This window comes from Xyrauchen texanus, chromosome 26 (genome assembly GCF_025860055.1).
Source record: "Xyrauchen texanus isolate HMW12.3.18 chromosome 26, RBS_HiC_50CHRs, whole genome shotgun sequence".
Lineage (NCBI taxonomy): Eukaryota > Metazoa > Chordata > Actinopteri > Cypriniformes > Catostomidae > Xyrauchen > Xyrauchen texanus.
The window spans coordinates 16,044,447-16,059,156 of record NC_068301.1 but is presented as its reverse complement, the minus strand read 5'-3'; the positions used below and the strand labels follow the sequence as shown (position 1 = coordinate 16,059,156).

Here is a 14,710-nt window from a genome sequence, read left to right as displayed (position 1 = left end):
ATCAGTACCTGATGATGTTTCCTGAATCCACCTCGATGGCCCAGGTACAGCGCAGATTGTTGTCATAGGGGAACGGATAACCTGGAGACAGAATTCGTCCTGATGTCTCCCCTTTAAAACGTCCACCACATTCAGCTGGGGAAAGAAAAAACATGCAAATAGTTTTTTAGCATTTGTTTCCGTTTAGAGTATCTTAACTTAATTACTTAATGCAAATTATTAGTAAAAATAAATAATTATCAAACAGTTTGCAGTAATCAAACAGTTGTGAGATTTTTTTTTGTTGTTGCATACTTTCACTCTTGTCCAAACAAATCATTGGCCCTGAAGACTTGCTGGCATGCGCTGAAATAATTAAGGGTGACTGGCAAACAAATACAACACAAGTGGAGCAGTCAGAGAATGATAATTTGTATGAGTAATGCAGCTAGATCAATAAAGCAGAGTGAGGTTTTTAGATTTGTTAGCTGTCAAAGTCCCTTTCAGACAAGTCAGTTTGCTTGGAAGTCTTCATGGTAACACAGTTATTTAGGTAATAGGGATACAAGAGCAGCTTTTATCTACTAGAATGGTGCAAAACAGAAATCTCCACAACTGTTTTTCAAGATTATTTGTCAATAAATAATTTCAAATAAGGAAATATAATCTGACAATAATGTAATTATACATTTTTGCTTCTTTAGCTGAAATCATGCTGAAAAAAGTATTTTTCAGGCTTGTTTATCTTATGCACATGCACATTCTCGGGTACCCTGCTGAAAAGCATATGCACTGTAGTGTTGCTGGTGTCCCTTCCAAGCTTCTTAAGTAGCTTAACCAGCAAGCTTCTCTTGGTGTATCAGCTTTTTTAGACCATGCTCGTTGGCCAGCAATTTTGCTGGTAAACAACATGGCTATATATCAAACCAGAACAAACCAATATAGACCAGTTTGGAACAGCATGGCAATACAAGCTGGTATGAGCTGGTCTTTTTAGCAAACCAAAAAACCCAGAACCAAACCACAAAACAAAACAAAAACAGATGATGCCTCTATCAAAAAGATGATTGGCTCTTTTAACTGAAAGGCTGGACATCCATTCCTATAGGCGCTGGTCTTATTATACCAAACCAAACCAAAACAAAACAACATAAAAACAAAACATACATAAAACATAAAACAGGTGATGCCTCTATTTAAAATACGATTGGCTCTTTTAACTGGAGGCCTGGACTTCCATTCCTTCAGCCGGCAAATTGAGCGTAACATTTCTGCTAAACATTTTCCTACAATTTTTCTGTCTTCTCGCCCTTTTAATGTCTTTGCAGGAGCACAAGTGAGCACCCACCCTCTGTCTTGTTTCACCATCCCTCTATTCTTCCATCCCTCAATGAAATTTCCCCATAAGCAGCCAAGGCAGTTTGTCAGCTCCGAGCCAGAACATCAATCAAATGAACAAATGAGACTGACGTCTACCTTGATGCCTCCTGATAGCATTCAGACTTGCCACTTTAGCCCTCTGTACTCTCTGCATTATTAGGCAGCTTTCACAAGCACATATTATTAGGAAACTTTAATTGCAGACACTCCCTGGATAGCACTCTCCATTCCCCAGGCCCTGTTTATCTATCTTCGCCTTTCTCCCTCTTGTAAAAAAAAAAACACATGGGCTGGGCAGAATAGTTTCGAGGGAGGCATGCTCTGTTTCTTAATGATTCCCTTTTCAGCAATTCCTGTCACTGAGCCTCATTTGCATAAACCATCTACATGACAAACAATGGACGCACAGCTCAATGAAGCCTGAATAACAGGGTTCAGATTGCGACTTGATTAATCTAAACATTAGAGTGCTTTTTAGACTTTCCGAATAGAGGCATCTTCCAAACCGTATCCTCCCTAGCCTCTTGCTAAACCAACAATGTGCCATGTTCATCGCTCATAAGGGCATCAGCTCCATCGTGTGTCACTAGACAGTTAGGAGTGCTCAATCACCCTTGATTGACTGCTCACACGTTGAGAATCAATGTAATAAAATTGGGACTTGATGTGCTTCTGCGTTTGAGGCTCCAAAATGCCCTCTTCCAGCAAAATTAAGACAACAGAACATGTCAAGCTGTTTCAGGCTAGGCACAGTACATTAATGTCAGGAGAACAGTTGCAACTTGGCTCCTCTGATTATTTTATTGCTCCTGAGAAGAGTGCTGATTTAGCATTGCTCTGGTGTTTAGACTTTTATTTATTTAATGTAGCATCATTCCCTGTAGAAATGGGTGATTTGGAATGTCTCTCACATTCTAATTCACACACCTTACCTGTGGACTTGTATGAAAAAAAACTGTTAAATATTTTATCTCTAATAAAAAATAAAAAATAAAAGATTAGTGAAAATGATATGCCTTCTCACTACTTTGAAATATCTCACTTTTGCTACAGGTCAAATGACCCGCACATATCACCTGTCAAAGAAAGTGAAAAATCCTCCACATTATTAAGCATCTATTATTAATGCTGGCATATAAGTCTGAAAAACAGCAGTCTGAAACTTCAAGGTTGATTGGTATTTTGCAAGTCTACCATCGGTTTTGAGGTAGAATCAACAAAATGAGCACAAAAATAACATAAACGTGACTACAAACAACGATGTTGAGTAGTTCATAATTGTGGACAGTATGCATAAATGTACTTTAAAGGAATATTCCAGGTTCAATACTGGTTAAGCTCGATCGACAACATTTGTGGCAAGATGTTGATTAACACAAAAATTAATTTAGACTAACCCCTTCTTTTCTTTAAAAAAAGCAAAAATTGGGTTACAGAGAGGCTCTTACAATAGAAGTGAATGGGGCCAATCTGTAAATTATGTGTTTTTACATTATTTTAGTGTGATCACTTAACAACCTTTTCTGCATAAAGTTACTGTATATCCAATTTTACAACTTTGTTGCCATGATGGTGAGTGCTTTTATAAAAATTATAAGCTTCACATTTCTGCCTTTTAACCCTCCAAAAATTGTCCTCACTGTTCAATAAAAAAAAAAAAAAAGATTTTTAAAGAAAAGGAAGGAAGAGTTTAAATAATTTTTGTGGTAATCAACATTATGCAACAAGTGCTGTTAATTGAGCTTAACTTGTATTGAACCCATAATATTCACTTCAATTTGAATTTAAATAAGTTAAAATTTAATTATATTAAAATAAATCTACTGTAAATGTGGATTTTAATAAAATACATTTATTTTTTCAGTATGAATAACCAATAAACCCCCAATCATACATAACATTTATGGAATATTTTCAGAAAGATCAAATTATATTGCCAATGTTTGAAATGCCACCAATAACATTTATATTTTAATAATAATTTTATTTGAATTATATTTAAGTTTTCTTCAAAACTTGTGTTCAAATAAAATTCCTCTGTTGAGTGACATTTTTGAATTTCTTTGAATTGCAATTCAGCAAATTCCCCTTCCTGTCATTCCAATTCAACATCATGTGGAGTGTGGCCAATTAAATTAGATTTTTTCCCAAACCTGACAAACACAAAACATGGCTCTACAGTAAATTAGACATAAAATAGATCATATGAAATTAACAAAGTAGTATGCTGGACAGGATAAGTCAGAAAGCCATCATGGGCTTTATCTATGGCTGGGATAGGGGAAGCAATTTGGACAAGAGCTTTGAGGCTAATTAGACCTCATTAACAGTAAATCTAATATTGAGCAATTCTGATCTGGGGTCACTATGCATACCAATTTCCAACTCATTGGAGGCCAAATAACCATAATCACCATTCATCAGAGAAATGAATGAAGTAATAGCAGCACACAGATTATCTAAATCTCTCATGTGCCTCACTTTATACATTTTGTTTATAATGATAGCACAGCAAAGGGTCTCCATAGCTCAGCAGGGACCCTCAGCATTAACTCCAATAATAACAACCTGTACCATTAATCACAAATGGTGCAAGAGGCTTCCACCACTCCTAATTTCATCAAGAAACATTGGCCATTTGTATTCATTAAAGAAAAAACAAAACATTCTTGACCTTTTTAGAAATACACTATAAAAAGTATACTAAGAAGGCTTATATGAAGGCAATTATATAGACTTTATAGATTAAAGGTATGTTGAGCTGCAGTGTACCTTGATAAAGTTGTGGATATTAAAGAGCTATTGTTAAAAATAAGTGACATTCCATATTTTGTATTATTTCTAGAGCTTTAAGAATTAACTTAAGATTTTCATGTTCAAAGTGATGCTTAACGCTGGCACAGACACCCTGGCTTCACGATTGCTTTAGCAAAAAAGGATAGCCTAAGGCTGCCGGCTGATTAATATTGTGCAGGATGAAAGTGAATGTTATGCTCACTGCAATGAAAATGCAACCTGTGTGGGGACTAGTTCTTTCAATTAGTCAAATTCCCACTTAGACTTTGGGACATGTTTAATATTACTATTACTCACACTGGATATTAGTACAGATTATTGTCATATTGTACTATGTGTTTTATATTATATATAAAAACCCCAATTCCAAAAAAATTGGGACGGTATAATAAATACTAATATAAACAAAAAAAAGAGTGATTTTTACATTACATTCAGTCTTTGCTATATTTAAAGCACTACAACTACAAATTATATGATGTTTTACCTGAATTTCATTGTATTTCAGTTTATTGCAACATGCTCCAAAAAAAGAGATGGGGCAATTTAAGACTAATAACAATTTGACGAGTTGAAAAAACAAGGTGATGTGAAACAGGATATGTTAAACAGGTGAGGAAATTGTGTCATAGTACTGTATACTGTATAAGGAGCCTCCAAAAACAGCCTAGTTCTTCAAGAGCAAGGATCGTTCAAGACTTGTCAATTTGCCAACAGATGCTTTAGCAAATAATCCAGCACTTTGAAAACAATGTTTCCCAAAAACAAATTGGAAGGATTTTGGGAATTTCAACCTCTGCATTGCACAATATAGTTAAAATATTCAAGGAATCTGGTCAAATCTCGGTGTGTAAAGGTCAAGACGAAAACCACTTCTGAATGCGCATGATCTATTCTATGATCCATCAGACATCATTGTCTTAAAAACCGGCATTCATCTGTAATGGATTTCATGAAAATGAGCTGACTTGAATGAATGATAACTTTAGTAAACCTATGTTAGTCAATGCCATTCGCCGCTGCATCCACAGATGCAAGTTAAGACTTTACTATGCAAAGCAGAAGCCCTACATCAACACTGTCCAGAAGCGCAGCTGAATTCTCTGGTCTTGGTCTCATCTTAGATGGAAAGTAGAACAGTGGAACTGTGTTTTTTGGTCTGATGAGTCCACATTTCAAAAAGTTTTTGAAAAAAAAAACCAGACATCGTGTTATTCGGGCAAAAGAGGAAAAGGACCATCCAAGCTGTTATTAGCATCAGGTCCAAAAGCCAGTGTCTGTATGGGCCAGGGGTGTGTCAGTGCCCATAGCATGGGTAACTCGCACATCTATGAGAACACAATGAATGCAGACACAAAAATTTTGGAGCAACATATACTGCCATCCAGCACATCTTTTCCAGGGATGTCCCTGCATTCTCCAGCAGGACAACTTCAAACCACATATTGCCCGGTTTACAAGTGCATGCCTGTGTGAGCAGAGAGTGTGGGTGCTAGATTGGCCTGCTTGCAGTCCTGACCTGTCTCCAATTGAGAAAGTGTGGTGCATTATGAAGCACACCATACGGCAATGAAGGCCCCGTACAATTGTGCAGCTAAAGATCTACATAATGGATGAATTGGGGAAAATTCCACTTCCTAAACTTAACAAATTTGTGTCGTCAGTGCCCAAATGCTTTTAGCATTACAACTTCAAATTATACACAAATACACATGCAAGTATTATTACACATGCCCAAGTGTTATTAGAAGAAATGGTGTTGTTTCAAAGTGGAAAACATTCAACTGTCCCAACTTTTTTGGAGCGTGTTGCAATCATCTGATTTGAAATTACTGTACATAAAAGAAACCCAATGAAATTCACAAGTTAAAGTCATCATATAATGTGTAGTTGTAGTGCTTTCAATATAGCAAAGGGTGAATATAATTTACAAATCACTCATTTTGTTTTTATTAGCATTTTTCATACTGTCCCAACTTTTTCTGAATTGGGGTTGTAATATAAATCTTCAAAATATGTTGATTTATTTAATTTAAATACATATGAAGAGCTTTAATAAGGACTAAAATATAATTTAAAATATATTTGAAAAGAGGTCTCAGAAACCTGAACAGCTGCTCTCAAGCCTTTCTAGACATTGTTTTAATCAGTGTACAGGACTCTTGGTAAAAGAATTGACCTGCATTCTCAAATGAAGAATTATGAAGCCTCTAAATTTATTGTAGTGCAAGACCACACTTATGCTGATTATATTTTGTCTAAGACAATGCATCATAGTATACTTATAGTTGCGGCACATCCTATATACATATAGTTTGAGCTCCTACAGGCTCACCAATGCAGGAAGGCAGAGGGTTGTCCCATGCTCGCCTCTCTCCGGTCATGCATTTGAGCACACCACTGCCATGTAGAGTGTAACCAGGGTCGCACTTATAGGTGATGGTGCTGCCAGAGAAGTGGCCTTGGTCATTGATCTTTAAGCCAAACTGCGGCACTCCAGGGTCTTCACAGTGAGAGAGCTCAAAACCTGAAACACATAATGTTTTAGAGGTTATGATGATGTAACGACAAGCATTAATGTTTATTAATAAGATAATGAGGTGAATGCACTAAACAGTTGCACTACTTTTGCATATGGTAGGGTTTTGCATGTGGTCCAACATCCTCACTAACCACTATAACCAAGTGCTATATGCACCAAAATAGATTAACACAACATCACCACCCACAGAGAGTAGGCGGTAAACAAAAGTTTACTTTAAAGAGACTTTTTCTATCATGGTTGCAGTGATTCATCAAATCAGGATCAATTGATGGTGAAGACCAATGTAACCGGCATATATCCACGCAAAGTGTGGTCACTCTCAGCATTTTAAAGAGCCAATCCAGGCACCTTGAATGGAGTTGTAATGCAGACAGTGCGTGCTATCATTATTAGTGAACTCTCCACTCTGTCACAAAGAGCAGTAAATATTTTACTAATTATTAATATTTTAAAGTATTTTTACTGGACATTTTGGCCATTTATTAAATATCCCTGCATAAATCTGTGACAGAGAACAACTGTTCTTCCACATTATGACTAATTATGTCTGATAAAAATGGGCCAACATAATCAGTTTAGTAAGTCTAGATACAGAAAATGACTGAGAACTAAACATAATGCATTCAGCTTTATGAGGGTCATTATTGCGATGATTGTTGAAATTTGCCTTAGCCTTGTATTTTCATGCTGCTCAATAGAAAAGCTGTAAAAGTTTGCCATTAATACAATCATTAACGGCAACATTTTGAAGTTAAAATCCTACTGTGCTGGTAGGCAGAGGCAGTCCCTTGCTAAACAGGCAGAACAATTAAGATTAAGTGCTTGGTTAATTTGGAGCCATAATCAGAACCACAGCGCAGACCCTCTCACTGTGCGACATATCCTGTTTTTAATTGTGTATCTATGACTCACTATCATTAAACAGTCGATGTTCAGAAATAGCCAAAAATACATGGCAGCTAACTTTCCACCCAATACAGCTCAGTATACATTGCATAATTTAATTAAGTACTAATTTAAATTCCACTTTAAGATAATCTCCATTAATATAATTTAATAAAGGTGCAGTGGGTGATTCTTTTTTGGAATACCACAAATTAAATATTCCTAAATAGACCTAAATGCTTTTCTTGTTCAGATTAGTTGACTTTGAATTCGCTCTTTGGGGGGCTGGGATTTGGAATTCGGAGAGAGGGTGTGGTTGAAAGAATGTGGGTGGTATAATCAAGGACAGATTAAGAGCTGAGAGGACCATGGGCCTGTACACCATGGAGGCCCCCCATGGCCTGTCATATGACTATGTTTTCTTATATGTGCAACAGGACACTTGCCAGATTTGATTGGATTTTTTTAAAAGTTTGGAGCAATGTATAACACGGCCAGTTATATTTACTTTTTAATTATGAACAATGCAAAATGATGCGCTATTAACAGGATGTGCAAATACCAAAATCAGTCTTCTGATATTCTGCATGTTTTAGAGGTTTTCAACCTGATCTGAGTCAGACGGTCCTAGGCAAAACAACAGGTTTAGGGCCAGGTTCGGGTCAGTTTTTCAAGTAGACTATAGGGCAAGATACAGGCTTTTCACATGTCCGTTGAGGCCATGTAAACACGCACTGGATGGACATCTTTGATTGTTGTGCCACAACTCACTGTTAAGTTTAAAAGAACTTTAATATTCAAAGTATCGTCCTGGTTACTTCCGTAACCTCCGTTCCCTGATGGAGGGAATGAAACGTTGTGTCGATGAAGTGGCACTAGGGGTCACTCTTGGAAGCCCGAGACACCTCTCTGATCTTTGATAAAAGGCCAATGGGAATTGGCAGTGGTATTTGCATGGCACTCCCCTGAACATACGGGTATAAAGGAGCTGGCCTGAGTGGAAATATGTCACATGGTCTTGCCGACTCTTTTTCATCAGAAGTGTGTCATATGGAGAAGTCCCATGGAATTCTTACCCAATGGGGGAGGAGTTTCTACAAACATGGTGACTGGGGCAGAGGGGCCTCTGCCCAAGGAATATGCAGTTTACCAACAGGGAAACAATTTAGTGGAAGTTATATGTTGCATAGGGTTACCTACGGGGAACCAGCACATGCAGAGCACCTACCCCAATACAGGGCTTAGTTAGCATGTGTACTGAGCCGGCAGGGAATTTCTTCGCAAACTCGTCTGTCACAGGGCTAGGAAGAAGTCAAACAGGAAACACATTTTGTGAACACTACTGGGAGTCAACAGCACACGTCTTCAGCTCAGTGGGGGTGAAAGGCACTATGCGCTAGCGATACACCCGGCCAACTGTCCTGGACTTAAATGTTCGTTCCGGTCAAGACAAAGGACGAAACCGGCTCAACCCGGAGATTGTAGAACCTCGCAAAGGTGTTCGTGTTGTCCAGCACCGATCTGACTGAGCATCTCTGGGGGTCTTCACGTCGGGAAGAACACCACTTAGCGAACAGATGCCACTTCAAGGCATAGAGGTGCCTTGTAGAGGGTGCCCTAGCCTGAGTGATTGTGTGATACCACGGCAGGTGTTAGGCTTCTTAGGTCTTCCGCGTCCCCGCCAGTCATGGAGATTCCAGAGGTCTGGTCGCGGGTGCCAGATGGTGCTCCACTCCTGAGAAAGGACCTTCTTTCTCAGGGGCGAAGCACCATCTGGCACCCAATTTGCAAGCGGGGGCTGACGCAAGGAGTGTGAGGTCCAATAACCAAGTCTGGGTGGGCCAGTAGGGTGCTACTAGGACGACCTGCTCCTCATCCTCCCTGATCTTGCACAGGGCCTGTGCAAGTAGGCTCACTGGGGGATAAGCATATTTGCATAGTCCAGGGGGGCTAGTTGTGTGCCAGCACGTGTACACCGAGGAGTGCCTCGGTCAGGGCATACCAAAGTGGGCAGTGGGAGGATTCTGGGGAAGCGAACAGGTCTACCTGTGCCTGCCCGAATTGACTCCATATCAGCTGGACCACCTGAGGGTGGAGTCTCCACACTCCCTTACGGGTGACCTTTTGTGACAGCGATGTGAGTGGCTCGCAGCTACTTGAGGTGCTGCTGACTCCAGAAGAGGAGATGGCGGGCGAGTTGTGACATACAACGGGAGCATAAACCGCCTTTATGTATGCCACTGTTGCCATGTTGTTGGTCCAAGCCAACATGTGCTTACCCTGGATCAAGGGCCGGAACCTCCACAAGGCGAGCAGTATTGCCAACAACTTGAGGCAGTTGATGTACCAACGTAGCCGTGGGCCCATCCAGGAGCCGGCAGCTGCATGCTCGTTGCATACAGCACCCCAGCCCGTCTTGGAGGCATCCATCATAACCACGACACACCTGGAGACCTGCTCTAGGGGAACACCTGCCCGTAGAAATGTGAGGTCGGTCCAAGGGCTGAAGAGGCAGTGACAGACCAGCGTGATGGCCATGCGATGTGTCCAAGGCGCAATGACACTACTGGACCAACAATATGGACATTGCCCACCCGAGAGACTGCGCTGTGACCTTCCTCGCCCGGAGGACGAGGTTGGTCACCGAGCGCAGTTCCTGCATCAGTCCCGGGACAGAACTACCCTCGTGCAGCTCTTTTAGCACTTTGGCTTGGCGGACTTGCAGGAGAGCCATGGCGTGCAGGGCGGAGGCGGATTGCCCAGTGGCACTGTAGACCTTGGCCATCAGGGATGACGTAAACCTACAGGCCCCGGACGGCAGCTTTTCTAACAAGTTATTGGAGAAACAAGGATGTGTGTGTGTGTGTTAGAGAGAGAGAGAGAGAGAGAGAGAGAGAGAGAGAGCGACCGACTGAGCATGTGCAATTATCAGTGCCTGTCGTGACTCAAGCAGTGATGAACAGTAAAGCTATAGATGTTGAACTCTATTCCTCAGCTGTGGTGTTTGCCAGCTTGCTGAAGATAATTGAATTCTGGTCAAATACATCGTATTTTCTCTGTGTAAATATAGCTGTCCGAGCGGGGCCCTCTCAGAGTATTTCGCGGAAGCAGTTAATTCTCTCCTCCGCCATGTTGTAGGTTTATAATCTCCTCCCAATGTGGAAACTCTGTTAGGTGAGCAACTTGAGTATGTTACTTCATCTGTTGTTTGTCTCCGCTGTGATATGCTTTAATGCTAAAGCTGTTAGTTTAACGGCATTTCCCAGCTGTAGTGTAATATTAATCATAGCGATCATAGAGTTTGAGACAACGTCGATAACTTAAAAAAACCGCCCGCTGAATGATATCACGGACTCAGTCAACTTAACTGGCTCACAACACATAAAAATTAAATCTTTACTGTCACAGTCAAAAATTTAAAGACAATAATCTTGCTACTATTTGACATCTGTGTTGTACTTACACTTTAGTTTACAGAGTGATACAAAAGCAACGCATCTGAGTGCTGATGGTTAGACATCAGTGCTCTTGGAACGTTTCTTGTCCAATCAGGACAATTATGGATCGGTGCTAACTGTTGTAAAATAATAAATACTTAGAAATACTAATTATATAACATACTGTCCCAATTGTTTGCTAAATTCAGTAATAATTTTTCATTTTATATCCTCATTATGATTGTCTCCAATAAAAGACTGTCACTGAGCTGACTCCCCGCCAAAAAAAAAAAAGATCTCTAAAGACGGCCACTGAAGGGACAGCTTATGAGCAGTCCACCATTAAGCTTCATGTTAAGTACAGATAAATACTTCAGCACTACTTGATTATAGGTGGTAGTTTCAGAGCATGCTTGAGTTGAGATTAGGACCTAACCAAATAAACAACACTATTTTAATCAACTACATTCACCGTCCTGTCCTCATCAGGCCTCTAAATTACAACGTATAGGTTACTGGAGGTGGCTTGCTTTCTCCTGGATGTCTTTGACCTTTATTATACACTGAAATGGCTAATCCTTTAGGGGGAATGGAATTGTAGACAAAAAGGGATTTAGTCGATTTCAAATGAGATAGACCACCAGCAGGTTAATAACCCCCCATAGAACTAAAACCTTGTTGAATCCAACACTGCGAGCACAATAGCATTAAAACACACCAAATTCAGACCAAGTTCCTGCACAACTCTGGCTTTGGGCCAACAAAGCCAAGGTCAACAAAGACATGGTCATGTTTCTACTAGTCCACTCTTTGATAATCCCTTTGAGCAGACGAAAGCTGAATGTTTTAGATGTTCTCATACTTCTATTAAATTATTCCTATGTAAAACAGCTTTTCTTATCTGTTGGACTTTGCGTTCTAAAGAAATAAAATGCATTTGAATTGAGCACAAAGTGATGCAATTTCTATATTTCTTTGTGTACCATAGATATGAGAATTGTACATGTATTTAAGTATTATCTAGGCCAATATGCTGAAGCAAATCAGTAATCCATATACATATTCAATAACTCGAGCCGATCAGGACAAGGTAAAGGTATAAATAAACATTCCAGAGACAAGGCAAGACATTGACATTAACCTTTAAAACTTACTTTTAGCCAACTGGTCCTAAGGTAATTTTTAGTGGATGTCAGTCAGTTAACCTAGTTGTATTAGAAGAGTAACCAGATGAAGTTCATTAACTTTGGACATGAAAAATAATCCAAATGCTTTTTGTCTTAATTTCTATTGCTATTTTTTTTAATTCCAATACTAACAATCTTCTTTTTGTGACTTTCATTGTGTTGTTTTAAAAGTGTGTTTGTGCTATATTTCTTTAAAAATAAATGACACTTGATTTGATATGTTGTTATCTAATGCAATGGCATTCATACATTTTTATGTAACTACCTCTTTGGGCCAATTTATGTAGATGTTTGGGAAATATTTATTAGGAAATAACATACATTTTATAATCTAGGATAGCATAAGTGACCCATTTAGCACTGCAGCAATACGCAAAACATTTAGATAATATGGAAGCCATCAACAGCCACTTGCCTTAGGAAATACTCTGTAGATCAAAATAAAGCAATAACATTCTGTCTGCTGCTTTCTGTCTGTCAATCGTCTGCAATGTGAACGGCCCTTATGAGACAGGTACACTTTATTAAGACAGGCAATTTATTTCATGTGAATAGCCTTTCTTTATTACTAAGGTCAAGCCCTGGTGGACTGAAGCGTGTGTAGGGTATAGGGTCAGTGTAATAACTTACTGGAATAGACCAATTTGAAGCCTTCTCCAGTGGCCTCTGCATCAGAGTAGAACTCCAGCCACAGGTGATTGGAGGTGCTGATGAGGGTCAGACCCAGCATAGATGAACCAGTGAAGGCTCCCAGCATGTGAGCTGCATTGTCTTTACCATCATAGATCTGCAGGTAATGAGATACAGGCATTAAGATTAAAGAGTGTAGGCCATAGGCTTATGTTAATTTATCAGAATACAATTGATCATTGTTAGTTAATGTTGGTTCTTAATGCATTAACTAATGTTGATGTAAACACATTTTTATTTCAATTGTATTTTTCAGCACTTATTAACAGCTATTAGTTAACTATAACTAATATAGTTAATTAATATTAACAAATACAACCATATTGTAAAGTGTGAAAGGAAAATTCCAGGTTCAATACAAGTTAAGCTCAATCAACAGCATTTGTGGCGTAATGCTGATTACCACAAACATTTATTTAGATTCGTCCCTCCTTTTCTTTAAAAAAAAGCAAAAATCTGGGCTATAGTGAGGCAATTACAATGGAAGTGAATGGGGTACATTTTTGTAAGGTTAAAAGGTGGAAATGTGAAGCTTTTTTTTTATAGCAATTACATTAATTATTCTGTTAAAACTAATGTATTATTTGAGCTGTAAAGTTGTTTAAATCGTAATTTAAGATTTTAGGGTTTTTGACTACATCGTCATGCAACAAAGTATTAAAATTTGAAATAACTTTACATAGAAATGGTAAGTAAGCGATTGGATCACACTAAAATCATGTTAACAAGCATATTGTTTATGTCTTGTGGCAACACTTTTGAAACAGTATTTCCCCATTCAGTTCCATTGAAAGTGCCTCATTGTAACCTTGATTTTTGCTTTTTTTTTTTTTTAAGAAAAGGACATCATAAATTAGTTATAATTAACTTTTATGGTCATCAACATTAAGCCACAAATGATGTCAGTTGAGCTTAACTTGTATTGAACCCGGAATATTAATTTAATGCAATATTTATGGAAAGTACATTTTCTCAATTTACTTGCAGGTGTGTGAAAAAGATCATTTTGGACGTTCTCATAGTTTTACATGATGAAACGATCAATATAATCAGGCTATTACAAAGCAAAAGTCGGGAAAGTTCTAGATATTCAAATTTATGTGATTTGGGAGGACAATTCTCATTGTTGTTTGCAACCCTGGAGCAGGTGGAAATATACCTTCAGAATGTCACCCTGCGCCAGATGGAAGGTTCTAGCTGAAATGTTGATTCCTTTCCCAGCCTGCACCTGTATGCTGTAAATGCACTCATGGTTGTTCTCGTAGTTCATGGGGTAATTTGGTGACAACAGAATCCCTTCATTGTTGAAGACAGATGAGCCGCATTCAGCTAGAAATGAGGAATAAAGACATGGAACACTGGGGGACAAATGGAGTAGCACAACCACAAAGCCAGTAATCAAAATGTCACCTACTATTATTATATAAAGATATTCTGTTAGCATTTCACCATACACAAGCACTTCAGGAAAACCACATGGACATATTGCTGCTGTAAAAGCTCAGTGTGCATTAATACATATCTGGTTAATACAGATGATTTTCAAAATGATTGGTCTGGACAGGACGAGATTGGTCTGCAGTGCTCTCTTGACAGCTGGTTAAAAAAGTGAAATAGACAGAGCTGAGTAATTCGTAGCATTAATTGAAAATCTCTCGTTGTTGGGAAACGCAAGATAGACTCTGAACAATAACCATGAAATGCAGATTTAATAGAACAACAGACAGTAAAAACAGGTGTATTAATATCCATCATGCAGGAGAAAGACGAACATAAAGCATTACAGCCCTGCTGATTTATTTAACATTCCT

At 38.8% G+C, this 14,710-nt stretch overlaps 1 protein-coding gene across 1 annotated transcript in view; it reads right to left on the bottom strand.

Moving 5' to 3' along the window:
• Positions 1-14,710, bottom strand: part of LOC127619812 (CUB and sushi domain-containing protein 3-like) — a 639,489-nt gene that overhangs the window by 162,752 nt on the left and 462,027 nt on the right. Inside the window, exons 22-25 of the mRNA XM_052092811.1 lie at positions 14,059-14,228; positions 12,840-12,996; positions 6,491-6,682; positions 9-135 (exon numbers count right to left, since the gene is read on the bottom strand). Of these exons, the coding sequence (XP_051948771.1) occupies positions 9-135; positions 6,491-6,682; positions 12,840-12,996; positions 14,059-14,228 (646 nt within the window). The remainder of the gene's footprint in view (positions 1-8; positions 136-6,490; positions 6,683-12,839; positions 12,997-14,058; positions 14,229-14,710) is intronic.